Source organism: Saimiri boliviensis, chromosome 20, assembly GCF_048565385.1.
Source record: "Saimiri boliviensis isolate mSaiBol1 chromosome 20, mSaiBol1.pri, whole genome shotgun sequence".
Lineage (NCBI taxonomy): Eukaryota > Metazoa > Chordata > Mammalia > Primates > Cebidae > Saimiri > Saimiri boliviensis.
In genome coordinates this window covers 4,788,393-4,804,814 of record NC_133468.1, presented here as the reverse complement: position 1 = coordinate 4,804,814, position 16,422 = coordinate 4,788,393, and the positions used below count along the sequence as shown (strand labels likewise).

The 16,422-nt window shown below is 46.5% G+C and overlaps 1 protein-coding gene across 1 annotated transcript in view; it reads right to left on the bottom strand.

Annotated features, from left to right (window-relative positions):
• RUFY1 (RUN and FYVE domain containing 1) overlaps positions 1-14,314 on the bottom strand; it is a 68,333-nt gene extending 54,019 nt beyond the window's left edge. Inside the window, exons 1-3 of the mRNA XM_039460523.2 lie at positions 14,001-14,314; positions 4,245-4,418; positions 1,115-1,232 (exon numbers count right to left, since the gene is read on the bottom strand). Coding sequence (XP_039316457.1) covers positions 1,115-1,232; positions 4,245-4,418; positions 14,001-14,298 — 590 coding nt within the window. The 5' untranslated portion in view covers positions 14,299-14,314. The remainder of the gene's footprint in view (positions 1-1,114; positions 1,233-4,244; positions 4,419-14,000) is intronic.
• Between the last annotated feature and the right edge of the window lie 2,108 nt (positions 14,315-16,422).

The window sequence follows — 16,422 nt, the reverse complement described above, 5'->3', positions numbered from 1 at the left end:
AGTTACTTAGCCACTTTACGTCTCACTTCCCACACTTGCAGGTGAGGATACTAACAGCTATCCTAGAGGACAGTTGCGGAGGATTAAATGAGATAATGAAAACGAATGTTAACAGCGCAATGCCTGTCATAGAGCAGGTCCTAGGGAGGCGGCTGTTATTATCTGAAAATGGAATGGGCTGATTCCCTAGGAGAAGGGTCAAATAAAGGCTGAACAGTCCAGGTCTCTCTGGAAACTCTGCAGAGGGCTCTTTTGCATTGGCTCAAGGATCCCTAAGAGCCTTTCTAGATGTCAAATTCCAGGAATATTACTTATTTGTGTTCTGGCCTGTTTTTGATTTTGAGCCTAAGCATAGCTACCTCAATGGCAAATCCAGACACGGCAAATAATTTGTTAGTCCCATCCTAACAAATTACAAATGTCCCTTGGCCTGGATGCTACAATCTGGCCCAAAATGTATTATTCAGAAAATTGCCCACATGTATCTGAAGTAGTGATTCCAGGTGTACCAGTAGCTCCTTTTCTTCTGTGAGTGTCCTCTGGTTGCCAATACCTTTACAACCAAAGGTGTCATTTGGCCTGTGTGGCAAGCAGGAATCACCATCCCCATTTTAAAGAAAAGAAAACAGGCTCAGAGAGAGTCAAATCTTGCTGGAAATCATGTTGATAATAAGCAATAGAGATCTTTCCAATTAGAAAGGGCTTTATCAGGCCGGGCGCGGTGGCTCAAGCCTGTAATCCCAGCACTTTCGGTGGCCGAGGCGGGTGGATCACGAGGTCGAGAGATCGAGACCATCCTGGTCAACATGGTGAAACCCCGTCTCTACTAAAAATACAAAAAATCAGCTGGGCATGGTGGCGCATGCCTGTAATCCCAGCTACTCAGGAGGCTGAGGCAGGAGAATTGCCTGAACCCAGGAGGCGGAGGTTGCGGTGAGCCGAGATCGCGTCATTGCACTCCAGCCTGGGTAACAAGAGCGAAACTCCATCTCAAAAAAAAAAAAAAAAGAAAGAAAAAGAAAAAAGAAAGGGCTTTATCAGCAAGGAATTGAGAAATGAGTAAATTGAGGAAGTTTTTAAAATCATCAAATCGGCATAACTATTTCTCACTCACTTTAATTCTGGCAGATTTCTGACACTAGTCGCTATATCTGATGCTTCTGGACAAAGTTTCTCCACCAGCTCCAAAGGACCAAAGAAAGATTTATTTTGGCCAATAAAACTCTTCTTAACTAAAAAGAAAAACAGAAGTGTTACTCATAAGAACAGGTTGCAAAATTTACTCAGGGGCCCACAGCCTCCCCCCAAAAAGTCAAGTGAAAGCTGCTAAACTTCACTGCTTTAATCCTTCTTGATTTTGTCTTGGGGACTGGGAGAGGCCATGTAATAAATTAGTCTCTCTGGCTGGGCGTGGTGGTTCAGCCTGTAATCACAGCACTTTGAGAGGCCGAGGCGGGTGGATCATGAGGTCAGGAGTTTGAGACCAGCCTGACCAACATGGTGAAACCCTGTCTCTACTAAAAATTAAAAAAAAAAAAAAAAAAAAAAAGGCCGGGCGCGGTGGCTCACGCCTGTAATCCCAGCACTTTGGGAGGCTGAGGCGGGTGGATAACGAGGTCAAGAAATCGAGACCATCCTGCTCAACATGGTGAAACCCCGTCTCTACTAAAAATACATAAAATTAGCTGAGCATGGTGGCGCGTGCCTGTAATCCCAGCTACTCAGGAGGCTGAGGCAGGAGTATTGCCTGAACCTAGGAGGCGGAGGTTGCGGTGAGCCGAGATCGCACCATTGCACTCCAGCCTGGGTAACAAGAGTGAAACTCTGTCTCAAAAAAAAAAAAGAAAAAAAACGAAAATTAGCTGGGTGCGGTGGCACACACCTGTAATCCCAGGACAGATTACAGGAGGCTGAGGCAGGAGAATCGCTTGAACCTGGGAAGCGGAGGTTGCAGTGAGCTGAGATCACACCGCTGCACTCCAGCCTGGGCGACAGAGCAAGACCCCGCCTCAAAAAAAAGAAAGAAGTAAGTAAGTAAGTCTCTCTCTCTCTGGCAACAGAGTTTCCCTGATATACCTACTGAGCTTTCTCCAAGTATGTATCGCCCATGGAATAAAACAGGTGCCTCATATGATCACCTATGGAATCCTTCCCCTTTTTCTTTCTTGACGGCAAAATCAGTGATTGATTATTATTTTTCCCCCCAAACCCTCATCATCTGAACTGCAGAAATCGGTTTTCCTGGCTGGGCATGATGGTTCTTGCCTATAATCCCAGCACTTTGGGAGGCCGAAGCGGGCAGATCACTTGAGGTCAGAAGTTCGAAACCAGCCTGGCCAGCATGTTGAAACACCATCTCTACTAAAAATGCAAAAATTAGCTGGGCGTAGTGGTGGGCATCTGTAGTCCCAGCTACTTGGGAGGCTGAGGCAGGAGAATCACTTGAACCTGGAAGGCAGAGGTTGCTGTGAGCCGAGATCACGTCAATGACTCCAGCCTGGGTGACAGGGAGACGACATCTCAAAAAACAAAAACAAAACTGATCTTCCTACTCCTAATATTGTCACCATTATAATTTATTCTCTATATAGCTATAAGTTCTTTTAAGATCTTAAGTTAGGACACGTTTGTCCCTTGTTTAGGATCTTCCAAAGACACTTAGAATAAAATGCAACTCCTCACCATGACCTTTAAGGGAATATATGGTCCAGCCTCCCCCTACTCCCCTGACCTCATGTCCTCCCTTCCTCTCCCTCAGTATACTTAGCACATGTGTTACCTGGAGGCTTTCTCAAGCTGAGGAAGGTTGGTCTCACTCAGGACCTTTGCATCTGTTTTCTTTCTTTCTTTTTTTAAGCTAGGAATCCTCCTCCAAATCTTTGTATGGCTGGCTCTTTCTTCTCCTTCAAGTCTCTGGGTTCACATTTCACCTTCCCAGAAAGACCTTCTTCTCTTTTTTTTTTTTGAGGTGGAGTTTTGCTCTTGTTGCCCGGGCTGGAGTGCAATGGCATAATCTCGGCTCACTGCAACCTCCGCCTCCTGGTTCAAGAGATGGTTCAAGCAATTCTCTTGCCTCAGCCTCCTGAGTAGCTGGGATTATAGGCATGCACCACCATGCCTGGCTAATTTTGTATTTTTGGTAGAGACGGGGTTTCTCTATGTTGGCCAGGCTGGTCTCAAACTCCTGACCTCAAGTGATCCACCCGATTCTGCCTCCCAAAGTGCTGGGATTACAGGCGTGAGTTACTGTGCCCAGCCAAGACCTTCTTCTACCCTATTTGAAAGCTTCCTTCCTTGGTTTTCTATCATTTAACCCATTTTGCTTCCTTGATAGGGTAGCATTTTGTAATTATGTTTATTTCTACCTTTATTCTCCATTTCATCCTCTAGAGCATCGCTGTCCAAGGCAGTCACAAGTCACATGTGCTACTAAGTACTTGAGATGTGGCTAGTGCAACAGAGGAACTGAATTGAGATGTGTTTAAGTATAAGACATACAGTGAATTTTTAAGCCTTAGTATAAAAAAGAATGTAAAACTTCTCATCAACAAGGCTTTTACTTAATTAATTTTTATTTTTTGAGACAGACTCTTGCTCTGTTGCCCAGGCTGGAGTGCAGTGGGTCAATCTCATCTGGCCCCACAGCAACCTCTGCTTTCCAAGTTCAAGTGATTCTCCTGCATCAGCCTCCCAAGTACCTGGGATTATAGGAGTACATCACCACATCCGGCTAATTTGTGTGTTGTTAGTAGAGACAGGGTTTCACCATGTTGGCCAGGGTGGTCTCTGCCCTCTTTGGCCTCCCAAAGTGCTGGGATTACAGGCGTGAGTAACCGCATCTGGCCTAATAAGGCTTTTAAATACTGATTATGTGTTGAACGATATTTTGGATATACTGGGTTCCATAAAATATATTACTAAAATTAATTTCAAAATATTTCAACAAATGAGGCTTTTAACCGTTTTTTTCTTAAAATTTTTCTTTTATCCCCATAGAAAGGTATCTCATCTAACATTTTTAAAGAAACCTGGTTATTAGAAAACTTAAAATTGCCTATATAGCTTGCATGGTATTTCCATTGGCCAGTGCTGCTCTAGAATGCCGCTTCTGAGGACAGGAACCGTATCTGTTCTGTACACTGCTGGCATTCCAGCACCTAGAACCATGTCTGGCATTGATGAATAAATGCTGAGCAAATACCTAGCCCGAATTTCCAGGTTCCCAAACGCCCCCTCAGGCTCACCTTTCAGCCCATGTTTGAGGCAGTGCTCCATCACTACAAAGAACTGCTGCAACGGGGCATGGTCCGCATCCAGGCTGCGGCCCAGGCTCAGAGCCGACTGGAGCAAGACCTTGATACTGAGTTTCATCATGTGCATCAGGTTAGCACGCTCCTCCATCATCTGGCACTTAGAAGCTGTGGGGCAGGAGCAGGGACAGCTTCGTTAGCAGACTGAGGTCAGACTCCCGGCAACGGTGAGAAGACGGGTCAGGCAGGAGGCCAGGCGGTCTGCTCAGGGCACGGACGTGCTGGCGGGCGGATGGCCGGCATTGGCAGTAACCAGTCCCGGATCCCGAAAAACCACAGCCCGTCACCTGGACGGCGGGCCCTCGGGCCACTCGGCCTTCTGCTCCAGAGGCCTCTCCCAGGCGGCTCCGCGCGTTGCTACGGTGACGGCTTTAGCAAGACTGGCAGCGATTGGTTTCTCCCAACCCCGGTCCGTTTCGACCAATGGAAGGGCGCTAACTACAGGAAGCCCCGCCCCAAGCTCTTGGAGGGCGTGGCGGGGAAAGCGTCCCGCCTCCGAACATTCCTATTCGGCCACTCCAGCTCAAGGCCACGCCCACGGAGCTAGTGGGCGCCATTTTGCATCCTCTGTCCAGCACTAGCAGGTGCACACCCCGCCTGGAAGGCTTCTCGAGCGTCCTCTCTTGCCCAGTACCTGCAGGGAAGCATTTTCCCCTCAGTTCCAGGCCCACTCAAATTCTTGTCGCCGATCTTTCGTCCACTACTAGTGTACGATTTTAGGTTTTACGCACTTTTTTTGTTTTTGGTAAGTAAAGCCGTTGGGGTCAAATGAATTCAGAGACAGTTCCATTTCAACTCCCATTATCTTGTCGCATTGTTTTGAGAGTATAATAAAGACTGTCTGCAATTATTATCGGATATCTATACGTGCTTGCCCAATGTTCTTTCAAACCCAGTAAGCTGGCATCCTAGAAACTAAAAATTTAGATCTCAAAGTGCCAAGCGCGGCCCTCCCGGGGGCAGGCGTGCGCCTACGTTGTTTTAGAAATATTTGCCAATTGGATTGCGGGCTGGAGAATCGTAATGTTTTTGGCTTGCAGCTGTCCAACTACTACTGAGGTTAAACAGCTTCTGTTTATTGTCTCCTAGTATTTCTTCTGTGAATTGCTTGCTCAATTGACTTTTGTGTTGATTTGCTTGCCTTTGTCTTACTGGCCTGTATATTTTGGATATTAATCCTTTGTTTGCCTGTTTTATTTCATGAACATTGATTAATATGAACAATTAAAGAGCATATTTATACGTACTATATTTTTTATACTTAACTACAGTTAAATCTAAAATATTATGGCTGTGAACTTGTAGTAAAAGTCTTAAATAAGTATCATTGAGATACCGGGGGACTAAAACTTGAAAATTATCTCAGCAAAACCCAAGAAGGTAGGGGGAGAGCTGCTGGGAAAGAAGAAACAGCCTAAGCATTTTATCTTGGTTGTGGAGAGGGTTAAAAGTGGATTAAGTAAAGCATTTGGTTGGGAGTGGTATAATTATTTACTTATTTTTTAATTTTTTTGAGACGGAGTTCTTTTGCTCTTGTTGCCCAGGCTGGAGTGCAATGGCGCAATTTCGGCTCACCGCAAGCAACCTCCACCTCCCGGGTTCAAGTGATTCTCCTGCCGTGGCCTCCGGAGTAGCTGGGATTACAGGCATGCGCCACCATGCCCGGCTAATTTTGTATTTTTAGTAGAGACGGGGTTTCCTTATATAGGTCAGGCTGGTTATAAACCCCCAACCTCAGGTGATCCGCCTGCCTCCGCCTCTCAAATTATTATTATTATTATTTTGAGGCGGAGTTTCGATCGTTACCCAGGCTGGAGTGCAATGGCGCGATCTCGGCTCGCCGCAACCTCCGCCTCCCGGGTTCAGGCAACTCTCCTGCCTCAGCCTCCTGAGTAGCTGGGATTACAGGCACGCGCCACCATGCCCAGCTAATTTTTTTGTATTTTTAGTAGAGACGGGGTTTCACCTTGTTGACCAGGATGGTCTCGATCTCTTGACCTCGTGATCCATCCGCCTCGGCCTCCCAAAGTGCTGGGATTACAGGCTTGAGCCACCGCGCCCGGCCTCAAATTATTTTTAAATTTCGAGAGAAGCCTATGTATTACATTTATAAATTCTAAAACTTTAATGATTAGCAAAGGAAATAAAACTTGTAAAACTTAAGAGAAGGGAGAAACCCTGAAGAGGGCAATAATTGTAAAAGCAATTTGTAAAGATTTATCCTTAAAAAAGACACTAAGCCCAGTTCCATAATCTAGTGGTCTTGAAACTGGAATACGTATACAGTAGTCTTGCCAAAGCTAGGCATGCCCAGATGTTTTAAGGAACTCAATTTCCAGATCCCCAAGTTTCACAGGCACTCCTTCTCCTCCCTCTACAGAAGGGCAATGCACTCCCTAACCTGTCTTCCTCTTGATGCAGTGACCTGGGGTGCAATAGGTCTCACACACCAAACGGAGGTGGATGCCCTTGATGATTAAGTAACCAAAAACGTTAAGACCAATCTTTTACTGCTTTATAGTAGTTAAGCTTGGTCTTGGGGAAGAGGGATGGTCTCTATCCCTCTATTTGGGTATCCTGAATTTAGAAAGTTCAATTTTCCCCCCCAATAAATACATGTAATTATGTTCAGCCAGTCACTATTCAAAACCCTAAGATGTGCCATTAGCTTGATAGCCATTTTCCATAACTTAAATGAGCCTAAACTGCAGCTAAGTTTTTGATGAAAATGGATCTGAAATACATGATTAAAAGTATTTTTGTCAAAAAGTATTGCATTGGCAAAGGTGAATGAAATAAGGAATATTTAGATGTCTCCAACCATTTTGAGTATTCTGGGTTAAACAAAGTGCCTAAGTGAAAGAATAAGAAGTGAAACTACCACTTGATAAGTCTTAGTAAAACTTTTTTTTTTTTTGTAACTCCTAAAGGTTGAAAATGTCCATAATATGATTAGGTTGCAGTTCAGGTAATTTTCAATTATTTGCTTTAAATGAAAATAAGGGAAAAAAATAATTTTTGGCAATACATCAGTGTGATTTGGGGCATATAACTTGCAAAGAGTTCAAAGATGACCAACATTGCTAAAACAAGAAAAAAAAAAAAAAAAGGATTAAAATTTGATGCTGAATTCTATCAGACTTTAGCAGTAAATCATATATATTCATCTACAGATACATGTTAATTATAAAAACCAACACCATTAATGTCGTTAAGAGATGCAATTCATTGGCTGGGCATGGTGGCTCTTGCCTATAATCCCAACACTTTGGGAGACCAAGGTGGGCAGATCACCTGAGGTCAGAAGTTTGAGACCAGCCTGGCCAACATGGCGAAACCCCATCTCTACGAAAAATATAACAAGTAGCGGGGCGTGGTGGTGGGCACCTGTAGTCCCAGCTACTTGGGAGGCTGAAACAGGATAATTGCATGAACCTGGGAGGTAGAGGCTGTAGTGAGCTGAGACTGAACCACTGCACTCCAGCCTGGGCAACAGAGTAAGATCCTATCTTAAAAAAAAAAAAAAAAAAAAAAAAGCAATTCAAGGAAAATGTATGTGTAATTCTTTTTTTTTTTTTTTTTTTTGAGATGGAGTTTCACTCTTGTTACGCAGGCTGGAGTGCAATGGCGCGATCTCAGCTCACCGCAACCTCCGCCTCCTGGGTTCAGGCAATTCTCCTGCCTCAGCCTCCTGAGTAGCTGGGATTACAGGCACACGCCACCATGCCCTGCTGATTTTTTATATTTTTAGTAGAGACAGGGTTTCACCATGTTGACCAGGATGGTCTCGATCTCTTGACCTTGTGATCCACCCTCCTCGGCCTCCCAAAGTGCTGGGATTACAGGCGTGAGCCACCGCGCCCGGCCATGTATGTGTAATTCTTTATAAAACTATATTTATGTTCCTGTTATCAACGTAGCATTACTAATAAGCTTAATGGTATTCACTCTAGAAGAAAAATTTTTATACATTTAGAGCTTTAGTCACAAGAAAAATTTATTAAACTTTATTTACATACTTTTTGATGAGACATAATAGGATGAGCAATAACACTTTTAAAAACACAAATCTATTACATTAATTCTATGGCAGAAATGGGATGGAAATTCAAGTTCAATGAATAAAAAGGAAAATGTAAAACTTTCAAATATTAAATAACTTGCTATTTTAAAGATGGATGGTAGTAATTACCAATTCATTAAGGTATTTACATACCATTTGATACATTTCAAAAAACAATGTAAGAGTTTTATTTTAAAAAGTCAATATTTACATTAATCCAGAAAATGAATTCTAAGCAACTTTAAAATATGATGAAGAGGCTGGGCGACGTGGCTTACACCTGTAATCCCAGCACTTTGGGAGGCCGAGGTGGGCAGATCACCTGAGGTCAGGAGTTTGAGGCCACCCTGGCCAACATGGTGAAACCCCGTCTCTACTAAAATACAAAAGTTAGCTGGGCATGGTGGTGCACGCCTGTAGTCCCACCTACTCAGGAGGTTGAGGCAGAACTGCTTGAACCCAGGAGACGGAGGTTGCAGTGAGCCAAGATCCCACCACTGCACTCTAGCCTGACGCCTGGCGACAGAGCAAGACTCTGTCTCAAAAAAAAAAAAAAAAAAAAAGAAGAAGAATTTTATGTTACCGTTAAAAGTCGGGGTTTTCGGTTGGGCGCAGTGTCTCACGCCTGTAATCCCAGCATTTTGGGAGGCTGAGGCGGGCAGATCACTTGAGGTCCAGAGTTCAAAACCAGCCTGGCCAACATGGTGAAAACCCATCTCTACTAAAAACAAAAAATTAGCTGGGCGTGGTGGCGCATGCTTGTAATCCCAGCTACTTGGAAGGCTGAGGCAGACGAATTGCTTGAACCTAGGAGGTGGAGGCTGCAGTGAGCCAAGACTGTGCCCTTGCACTCTAGCCTGGACGACAAGAGCAAAATGCTGGCTCAAAAAAAAAAAAAAAAAGAGTTGCAGTTTTCTTAGGGGATCATATGAGCAAAAAATGTTAAGACCAGTGTTCCCGACAATCAGCGCTGGGTGACGCTATCTCTGGGAGAACTGCCTGCAGTGTTTTACTATCTTGTGCATTCCCTACTATGGGTTACCTGTTCCCATTAGTACTTAAGTTAGAGTCATGGCAAATTAAACCTGGAGCAATCTTTTAGGGGTTCCCTCTCTCAATTTTACTGGCTTTGTGACCTTGGCCAAACTATTCACATCTCTAAGCTTCATTAATAATAGTTTAACATGACACACAGAATTATCACGAGGTTCTACACTTACTGAATTGCCAAATAAATTGTCAGGCTTGTCTCAGATTCTTGGGCTCAAGCAATCTTCCCCTCGTTGGCCTCTCTCTCTCTCTCTCTTTTTCTTTTTCCTTCCTCGGCCTCTCAAAGTACTGGGATTACAGGTGTGAGCCACCTGCACCCTGCCAGCATGCTAATTCTTATAACATGCATTTTTGTTACTCATCCTTTGGGAAGCATTACTCTAAAAAGCAAGATGTATTCCTTGTGTGGACATCCTATTGCCTGTGTGAAAACAGCCAGTGTTTGAGGAAAGCACATGTGCTATGTGCAGAACACCCAAAGATACAATAGTACTGGGGGCATTTTCTGGGAAGGAAGACTCAGTATTTGTCAGTTTTGTTTTGTTTTGTTTTGAGACAGAGTTTTGCTCTTGTTACCTAGGCTGGAGTGCAGTGGTGCGATTTCTGCTCACTGCAACTTCCGCCTCCCAGTTTCAAGCCATTCTCCTGCCTCAGCCTCCTGAGTAGTAGCTAGGATTACAGGAGTGCGCCACCATGCCCAGCTAATTTTTGTATTTTTAGTAGAAATGGGGTTTCACCATGTTGGCCAGGCTGGTCTTGAATGCCTGACCTCAAGTGATCCACCTGCCTCAGCCTCCCAAAGTGCTGGGATTATAGCCTTGAGTCACTGCGCCCAACCGAATATTATTTTGTGTGGTTTGATTTTTAAAACTCATGTTCATTAGCTGGGCACAGTGGCTCACTCTAGTAATCCTAGCACTTTGGGAGGCCGAGGCGGGTGGATCACAGGGTCAGGAGATGAAGACCATCCTCGCTAACACAGTAAAAGTAAAACCCCATCTCTACTAAAAATACAAAAACAAAACAAAGCCACAACAACAATTAGCTGGCTGTGGTGGCAGGTGCCTGTAGTCCCAGCTACTCTGGAGGCAAAGGTTGCAGCGAGCCAAGATTACGCCACTGCACTCCAGCCTGGGCAACAGAGTGAGGCTCTGACTCAAAAAAAAAAAAAAAAAAAATTCATGTTCGTTTATTACCTTAAAAAAGAATCCCCCACACCAAATAGGATACCTTGGACAATGCAATCACATACCAGACCCCACATGGGACATTTTAAAACAAGTATTCAAAACATTCCACAGCATTTCCTTTAGCCTCTACCACTGAAAAAAATGTTATGCAGCAAGAGTGCTGTTCACATTCAGTGTCTGCTCCTAAACTGCTCCTTCTGAAAGTCCTGCCTGTTTTCATTGCTGTGTAGGCAGATGAGTGGGGAAAGAGATCATGAGTCAGCCTTGGGCCTGGCCCGGGTTGAAGCGGTGTCACCGTGTTTCTCCCAAACTGCTTTTCTTGGGCTGCTGTAGAGTGCGCTGCCCTTGGCCCTTCTCCTTTCCCTGTCTCTGCTCCTGTCCTACCTGACGGCTTCAAATCCTGATGACCTCTGGGACCAGCCACACTGCTCTACCCAGCAGTTCCCTGAATTTCATGCCTTTGTAAGCCATGGTCACAGTTTTTGCTAGATTGAGTGGCAGTTATTAATACTTTCCTTACATTAATTTTTAAAATCCATAGGGTATATATACATTGACATTTTACACTTGGTGAAGTTACTTCTCTTTAATTCAGTTTCTCTCTTTATAAAACAGGGATAATACTGGTACTCATCATTCAGTGCCATCTACATAATTTGCAAGGCCCAGTGCAAAATTGCAGGCCTGGAGCAAAGTGCAGAAGTCAGTATCCCCTTACCACAGCCCTAATGGATTGCAACTTCCCTGCAGGGATGGTAAGAGTGAGAGGCCCCTGTCCACTCGCCTGCCTAATGTGCTATGGTACCCGCCACCCTGCCCTGAGATTCAGAAGGTGCAACCCCAGTGCTGCCTGGGCAAGAGTAGGATCAGGGAGGATAGGGAGAAGCCCCAGGGCAGCTCAAAGTGGGTCAGCTGTGAGAACCTGTCCCATTGGACTGACTTCACTCAAAGGCTACAAATTCAAAGATAAAATTAAGAATTTCAAGCATGGGACGTTTCGGAGTACCTGGCCCTTTCGACCACTGTGATCAACCTGCACTAATCGTACACACATGAAGCTAGTCCTGCTATCACATAGGGTTGTTGTGAGGAATAAATGAATACTTGTGCAGATTTAAGACTAATGTCTGGCACCTTGGAAGGACAATATAAGAGTTGGCTATTGTTTGTATCACTTCCATAGATGGCAAACAGGTATTTTTCAAATATGGGTTTTTTTCAGCAAACACTTATTATTCTGTGCTACGTACAGACACATTTCATCTTTTTAATTTGCATTAAAGGAAGGAAATTTTACTCATCAGGGAACTAACATTTATTATTTGCTTACTCCTGCCATGAAATATCTAAGAGGCCTGACTTTCAGTACTGACTGTCAATGAGTATGCAATCCAGCATCCACTGATGTGTGAAAGTCTTGGGAATAGGTGTAAAGCTGGTGGGAACTAGATTCCCGGGCTGCACAGAATCTCATCACCCTGTAATGCTACTTTTCCACTGCCAGGATCTCAAAACAAGTCAGCCTTTTAACTTTACTCATTAATCATTCTTAACCACTGAAAATCACAATTCAATATCTGAAGTAATCAGCCAAAGTACCAGTGGATGGGGAGGAATCAAGAAACCTCAAGGGTGTGCTATGATGCTTCTTGGAAGGCACTACAGCCTTTCCTCGGCTCTGTTCCAGCATTTTCTAGGAAGTTGGAAATTTTCTATGCTGCACTATCCCATATTAGTAGCCAATGGACAGACATGGGCCACTGAGTATTTAAAATGTGGCCGCTGAAATCCAGGAACTCAATTTTTATTCCAATTTAAAAGTACTCAATTTCAATTTGATTCAGTTAGAAATTGAGGAATTCGGCCGGGCATGGTGGCTCAAACCTATAATCCCAGCACCTTGGGATGCCAAGGTAGGGGGGTGGGGGGCGGCGGAATGGTATGAGGTCGGGAGTTCAAGACCAGCCTGACTAACATGGAGAAACCCATCCTTACTAAAAATACAAGTGTAGTTAGGCAATGGCCAGGTGTAGTGGCTCAAGCCTGTAATCCCAACACTTTGGGAGGCTGAGGCAGGTAGATCACCTAAAGTCTGGAGTTTGAGACCAGCCTGGGCAAGATGATAAAACCCCATCTCTACTAAAAATAGAAAAATTAGCCGAGTGTGGAGATGTCTGTAGTCCCAGCTACTCAGGAGGCTGACGCAGGAGAACTACTTGAACCCAGGAGGCTGAGGTTGTAGGGAGCTGAGATTGAGCCACTGCACTCTAGTCTGTGCGACAGAACGATAAAAAAAAAAAAAAAAAATTAGCTGGTCATGGTGATGCATGCCTGTAATTCCAGCTACTCTGGAGCCTGAGGCAGGAGAATTGCTTGAACTCGGGAGGCGGAGGTTGCGGTGAGTCGATAACGCACCATTGCTCTCCAGCCTGGGCAACAAGAGCGAAACTCCACCTCAGGGGAAAAAAAAAAAAATTGAGAGATGTAATTTTTCAATAGAATTTAATTTTACATTTAAACATATGCGTGCTGCTAGCCAGGCACGGTGGCTCACGCCTGTAATCCCAGCACCTAGAGAGGCTGAGGTGGATGGATCACGGTTAGAAGTTCAAGACCAGTCTGGCCAAGGTGGTGAAACCTCGTCTCCAAAAACACAAAAAAATTAGCCGGGCGTGGTAGCGGGCACCTGTAATCCCAGCTACTTGGGAGGCTGCGACAGAGACCGTTTCAACCCGGGAGGCAGAAGTTGTAGTGAGCCAAGATCGCGCCACTGCACGCCAGCCTGGCCGACAGATCGAGACTCCGTCTCGAAAACAAAGAAAAAAAACACAAAACCCCAACAATAACAAAACAAACAAACAAAACATAGACGTGCTGCTGTATTAGACATCACAGCTCTGGATGCCTGGTGTTAGAGGGCTAAATCAAAATCTTACTATCACTGATACGCTGGCACTCTATTCGTGACAAGGGCTGAACGGTCTTTAAGAGCTCATCGGATGTCTCACAGCCAGAGGGGAGCGGAGGCACGGCTGGTCCGCGGCGCGCAGCCCACGCCCTCACCGCCCCGAGCGGCTGAAAAGCAGAAGCGTGCCGGCTCCGTCCCGTGCGTGGAGTTACCGGAGTCCCGGAGCCCGCACGCGCACACGTCCGTCACCTAGTTCGTGGGTGAGCGCAGACGCGCGGGTGCGGGAGCGCGCCCAGGCACGGGGGGCTGCCGTGGGGCCGTCTCGGCTCGACCGCCAGGGTAAAGACCCCGCACGGCCGGGCGCCGCCCGTAACCTGCCGGGCAGGCCGCGCCCTCCCAGCCCGGCCCCCACCGCGCCCGCGCCGGCGGCCAGCGGGGACACGCGGGGCCGCCGCGGGACAGACCTGGCCCGAGCCTACCTGCGCGCGCCGCGCCGTCCCCGTCGTCCCCGCCGCCCAGCCCCGCGGCCGCACGCAGCGCGCTCCCGCAGCTCGCCGAGAGGTTCCCCGTGGCCCTGCGGGCCAGGGTCAGGATGGGCGCGGACCAGCTCTCCGCCTCCCGCCGCCTCGTCGCGGTCCGCAGGTCGCCCGGGCAGGGCAGCTGGCTTCGGTCCACAACCTCGAACTCCTCTTCCGGCTCGAGCTCTGACCCGGGCCCCGGCTGCGGCCCGGGCTCCGGCTCCAAACCCACATGGCAGCCTCCTTCCCGGTCGGCCATCTTGGCCGTGTCACGTGACCCAGCGGGCGGGCAGGCGCGGCTGGGCACCGCCTTTCTCTTCGGTTTTCCGGGTTCGACTCCCTCCTCACCGCCAAGCCTTCCTTCCGCTTCAGAAGGTTCGGGAAATTCCAAATCGTAACATAAGAAGTGCATGTATTCCCGGTCGCCGGCGGGACCTGTTCGCGGGAAGTTCTTCTGGAACTTTCTCCCAGGACCGGTGTGCACCCTGCCTGGCGCTTCACGGGGTCCCCCGGCCTTCGTTTTCCTTGTGACACCATTTGCTCTTTTAAATTTTCATTTCATGTTCTGTGTTTTCCACTTGGTCATTTTTCTGCGGCACTCATCAGAACAGGCCCTGAGAGGGCGCCTAAGGAAACACACAGGCGAGGCGGGAAAGCAGGAATTTTTTTTTTTTTTTAATCGAATGACTACGTCGGCTTGGCAGGAAAGAGTGCACCATAGTGGACTGGAAATCAGAGCTGGCTTCTCCTATTAATTAGTTAAGTGGGATTACAAAAAGCCGACCTCGTTATTAAATAAGATTTGCAGCCGGGCGCGGTGGCTCACCCCTGTAATCCCAGCACTTTGAGAGGCTGAGGCAGGCTCCCAAAATCGCTTGAACCCAGGAGGCGGAGGTTGCGGTGAGCCAACATCCGGCCATTGCACTCAAGGCTGGGCGAGAAGAGCGAAACTCCCGTGTCTGTCTGTCTCTGTCTCTGTCTCCCTCCCCCACTTTCTCTTTCCCCTCTCCCCCCCTCCCCACACTCACACAAACGAGATTTGCAGTAAGGACCACATGGCAGATGTTAGCGATTGTCACTAACTATCGTATACAACTGTGTGGCCTGGGTAAGTCACTGTACACTTGGACAGAGTTATTCAATCCGTTTCTTCACTTGGAAAAGAAGAGAATTTGACTAAACAAAGTAAAATTTTGACCAGGTGCGGTGGCTCAGGCCTGTGATCCTAATACCTTGGGAGGCCGAGGCAGGCGGATCACGAGGTCGAGAGATCGAGACCATCCTGGCCAACATGGTGAAACCCCCTCTACTAAAAATACAAAAATTCGCTGGGCATAGTGGTGGGTGCCTGTAGTCCCAGCTGCTGGGGAGGCTAAGGCAGGAGAATCGCTTGAACCTGGGAGGTGGAGATTGCAGTGAGCCAAGATCAGGCTATTGCACTCCAGCCTGGCGACAGAGACTGTCCAAAAAACAAACAAACAACTTTTTTGGGGGGCTGTGTGGGGTAGCACACGCCTTTAATCTCAGCACTTTGGAAGGCTGAGGCAGGTGGATCACTTGACACCAAGAGTTCAGACCAGCTTGGCCAACATGGTGAAACTCCATATCTACTAAAATACCAATAATAATAATAATAATTAGTTGGGCCCGGTGGCGGGGCAGCTGTACTCCCAGCTCGTTGGAGGGGCTGAGGGTGGGAGGTTTGCTTGAGCCCGGGAGGTCGAGCCTACGGTGAGTGGAGATCATGGCCACTGCACTCCAGCCTGGGTGACAAAGTGACACCTGTCTCAAAAAAACACAGAAATTTCACTGGCTCTTAACACTTTGCAAAGTGAGGCAACATGAGCCCCACCAAACCAGCAGAACTGTTTTGTTTGGTTCCCAGAATATTTAAAAATCTTTAAAAGTTGTTGCCAATATTTAGAAATCAAAAGATTCCACATAGAATCTGCATTTTAGCTTTCCCTGGAATCACTAGAAGATTTGGTAATTCATGGTATATTCCCTGATGGCACCAAACTATTAGGAGTGAACTGTGTTGCCTCTTTAGAAGCCCAGCTGCTCCCTGGACCTCTCTTGGTCCAGCCCACCGCACTAGTTTTCATGATATGTCTAGTCCCTGAAGGCCAGTTCGTCTGGGAATGTTTTGGGAATTTGTAGAGTTGGTGTTTGAACTGTATAAAGATTGAGGGCATCCTTCTAGTGTTTACTGGGTGTGGGTAGACAGGGATGAAAATAGTGATTCAGAATTGTCCTGAATCCTTCATGACTTTCCAATGGTACTGGACATTTATGTAGGTGAAAAGCTTGTTTATAATGATCAGAGCTTGGGACCGAATTTTATTTTTCAGAAAAACATAAACTCTTTTTGCAGGGAACAGTT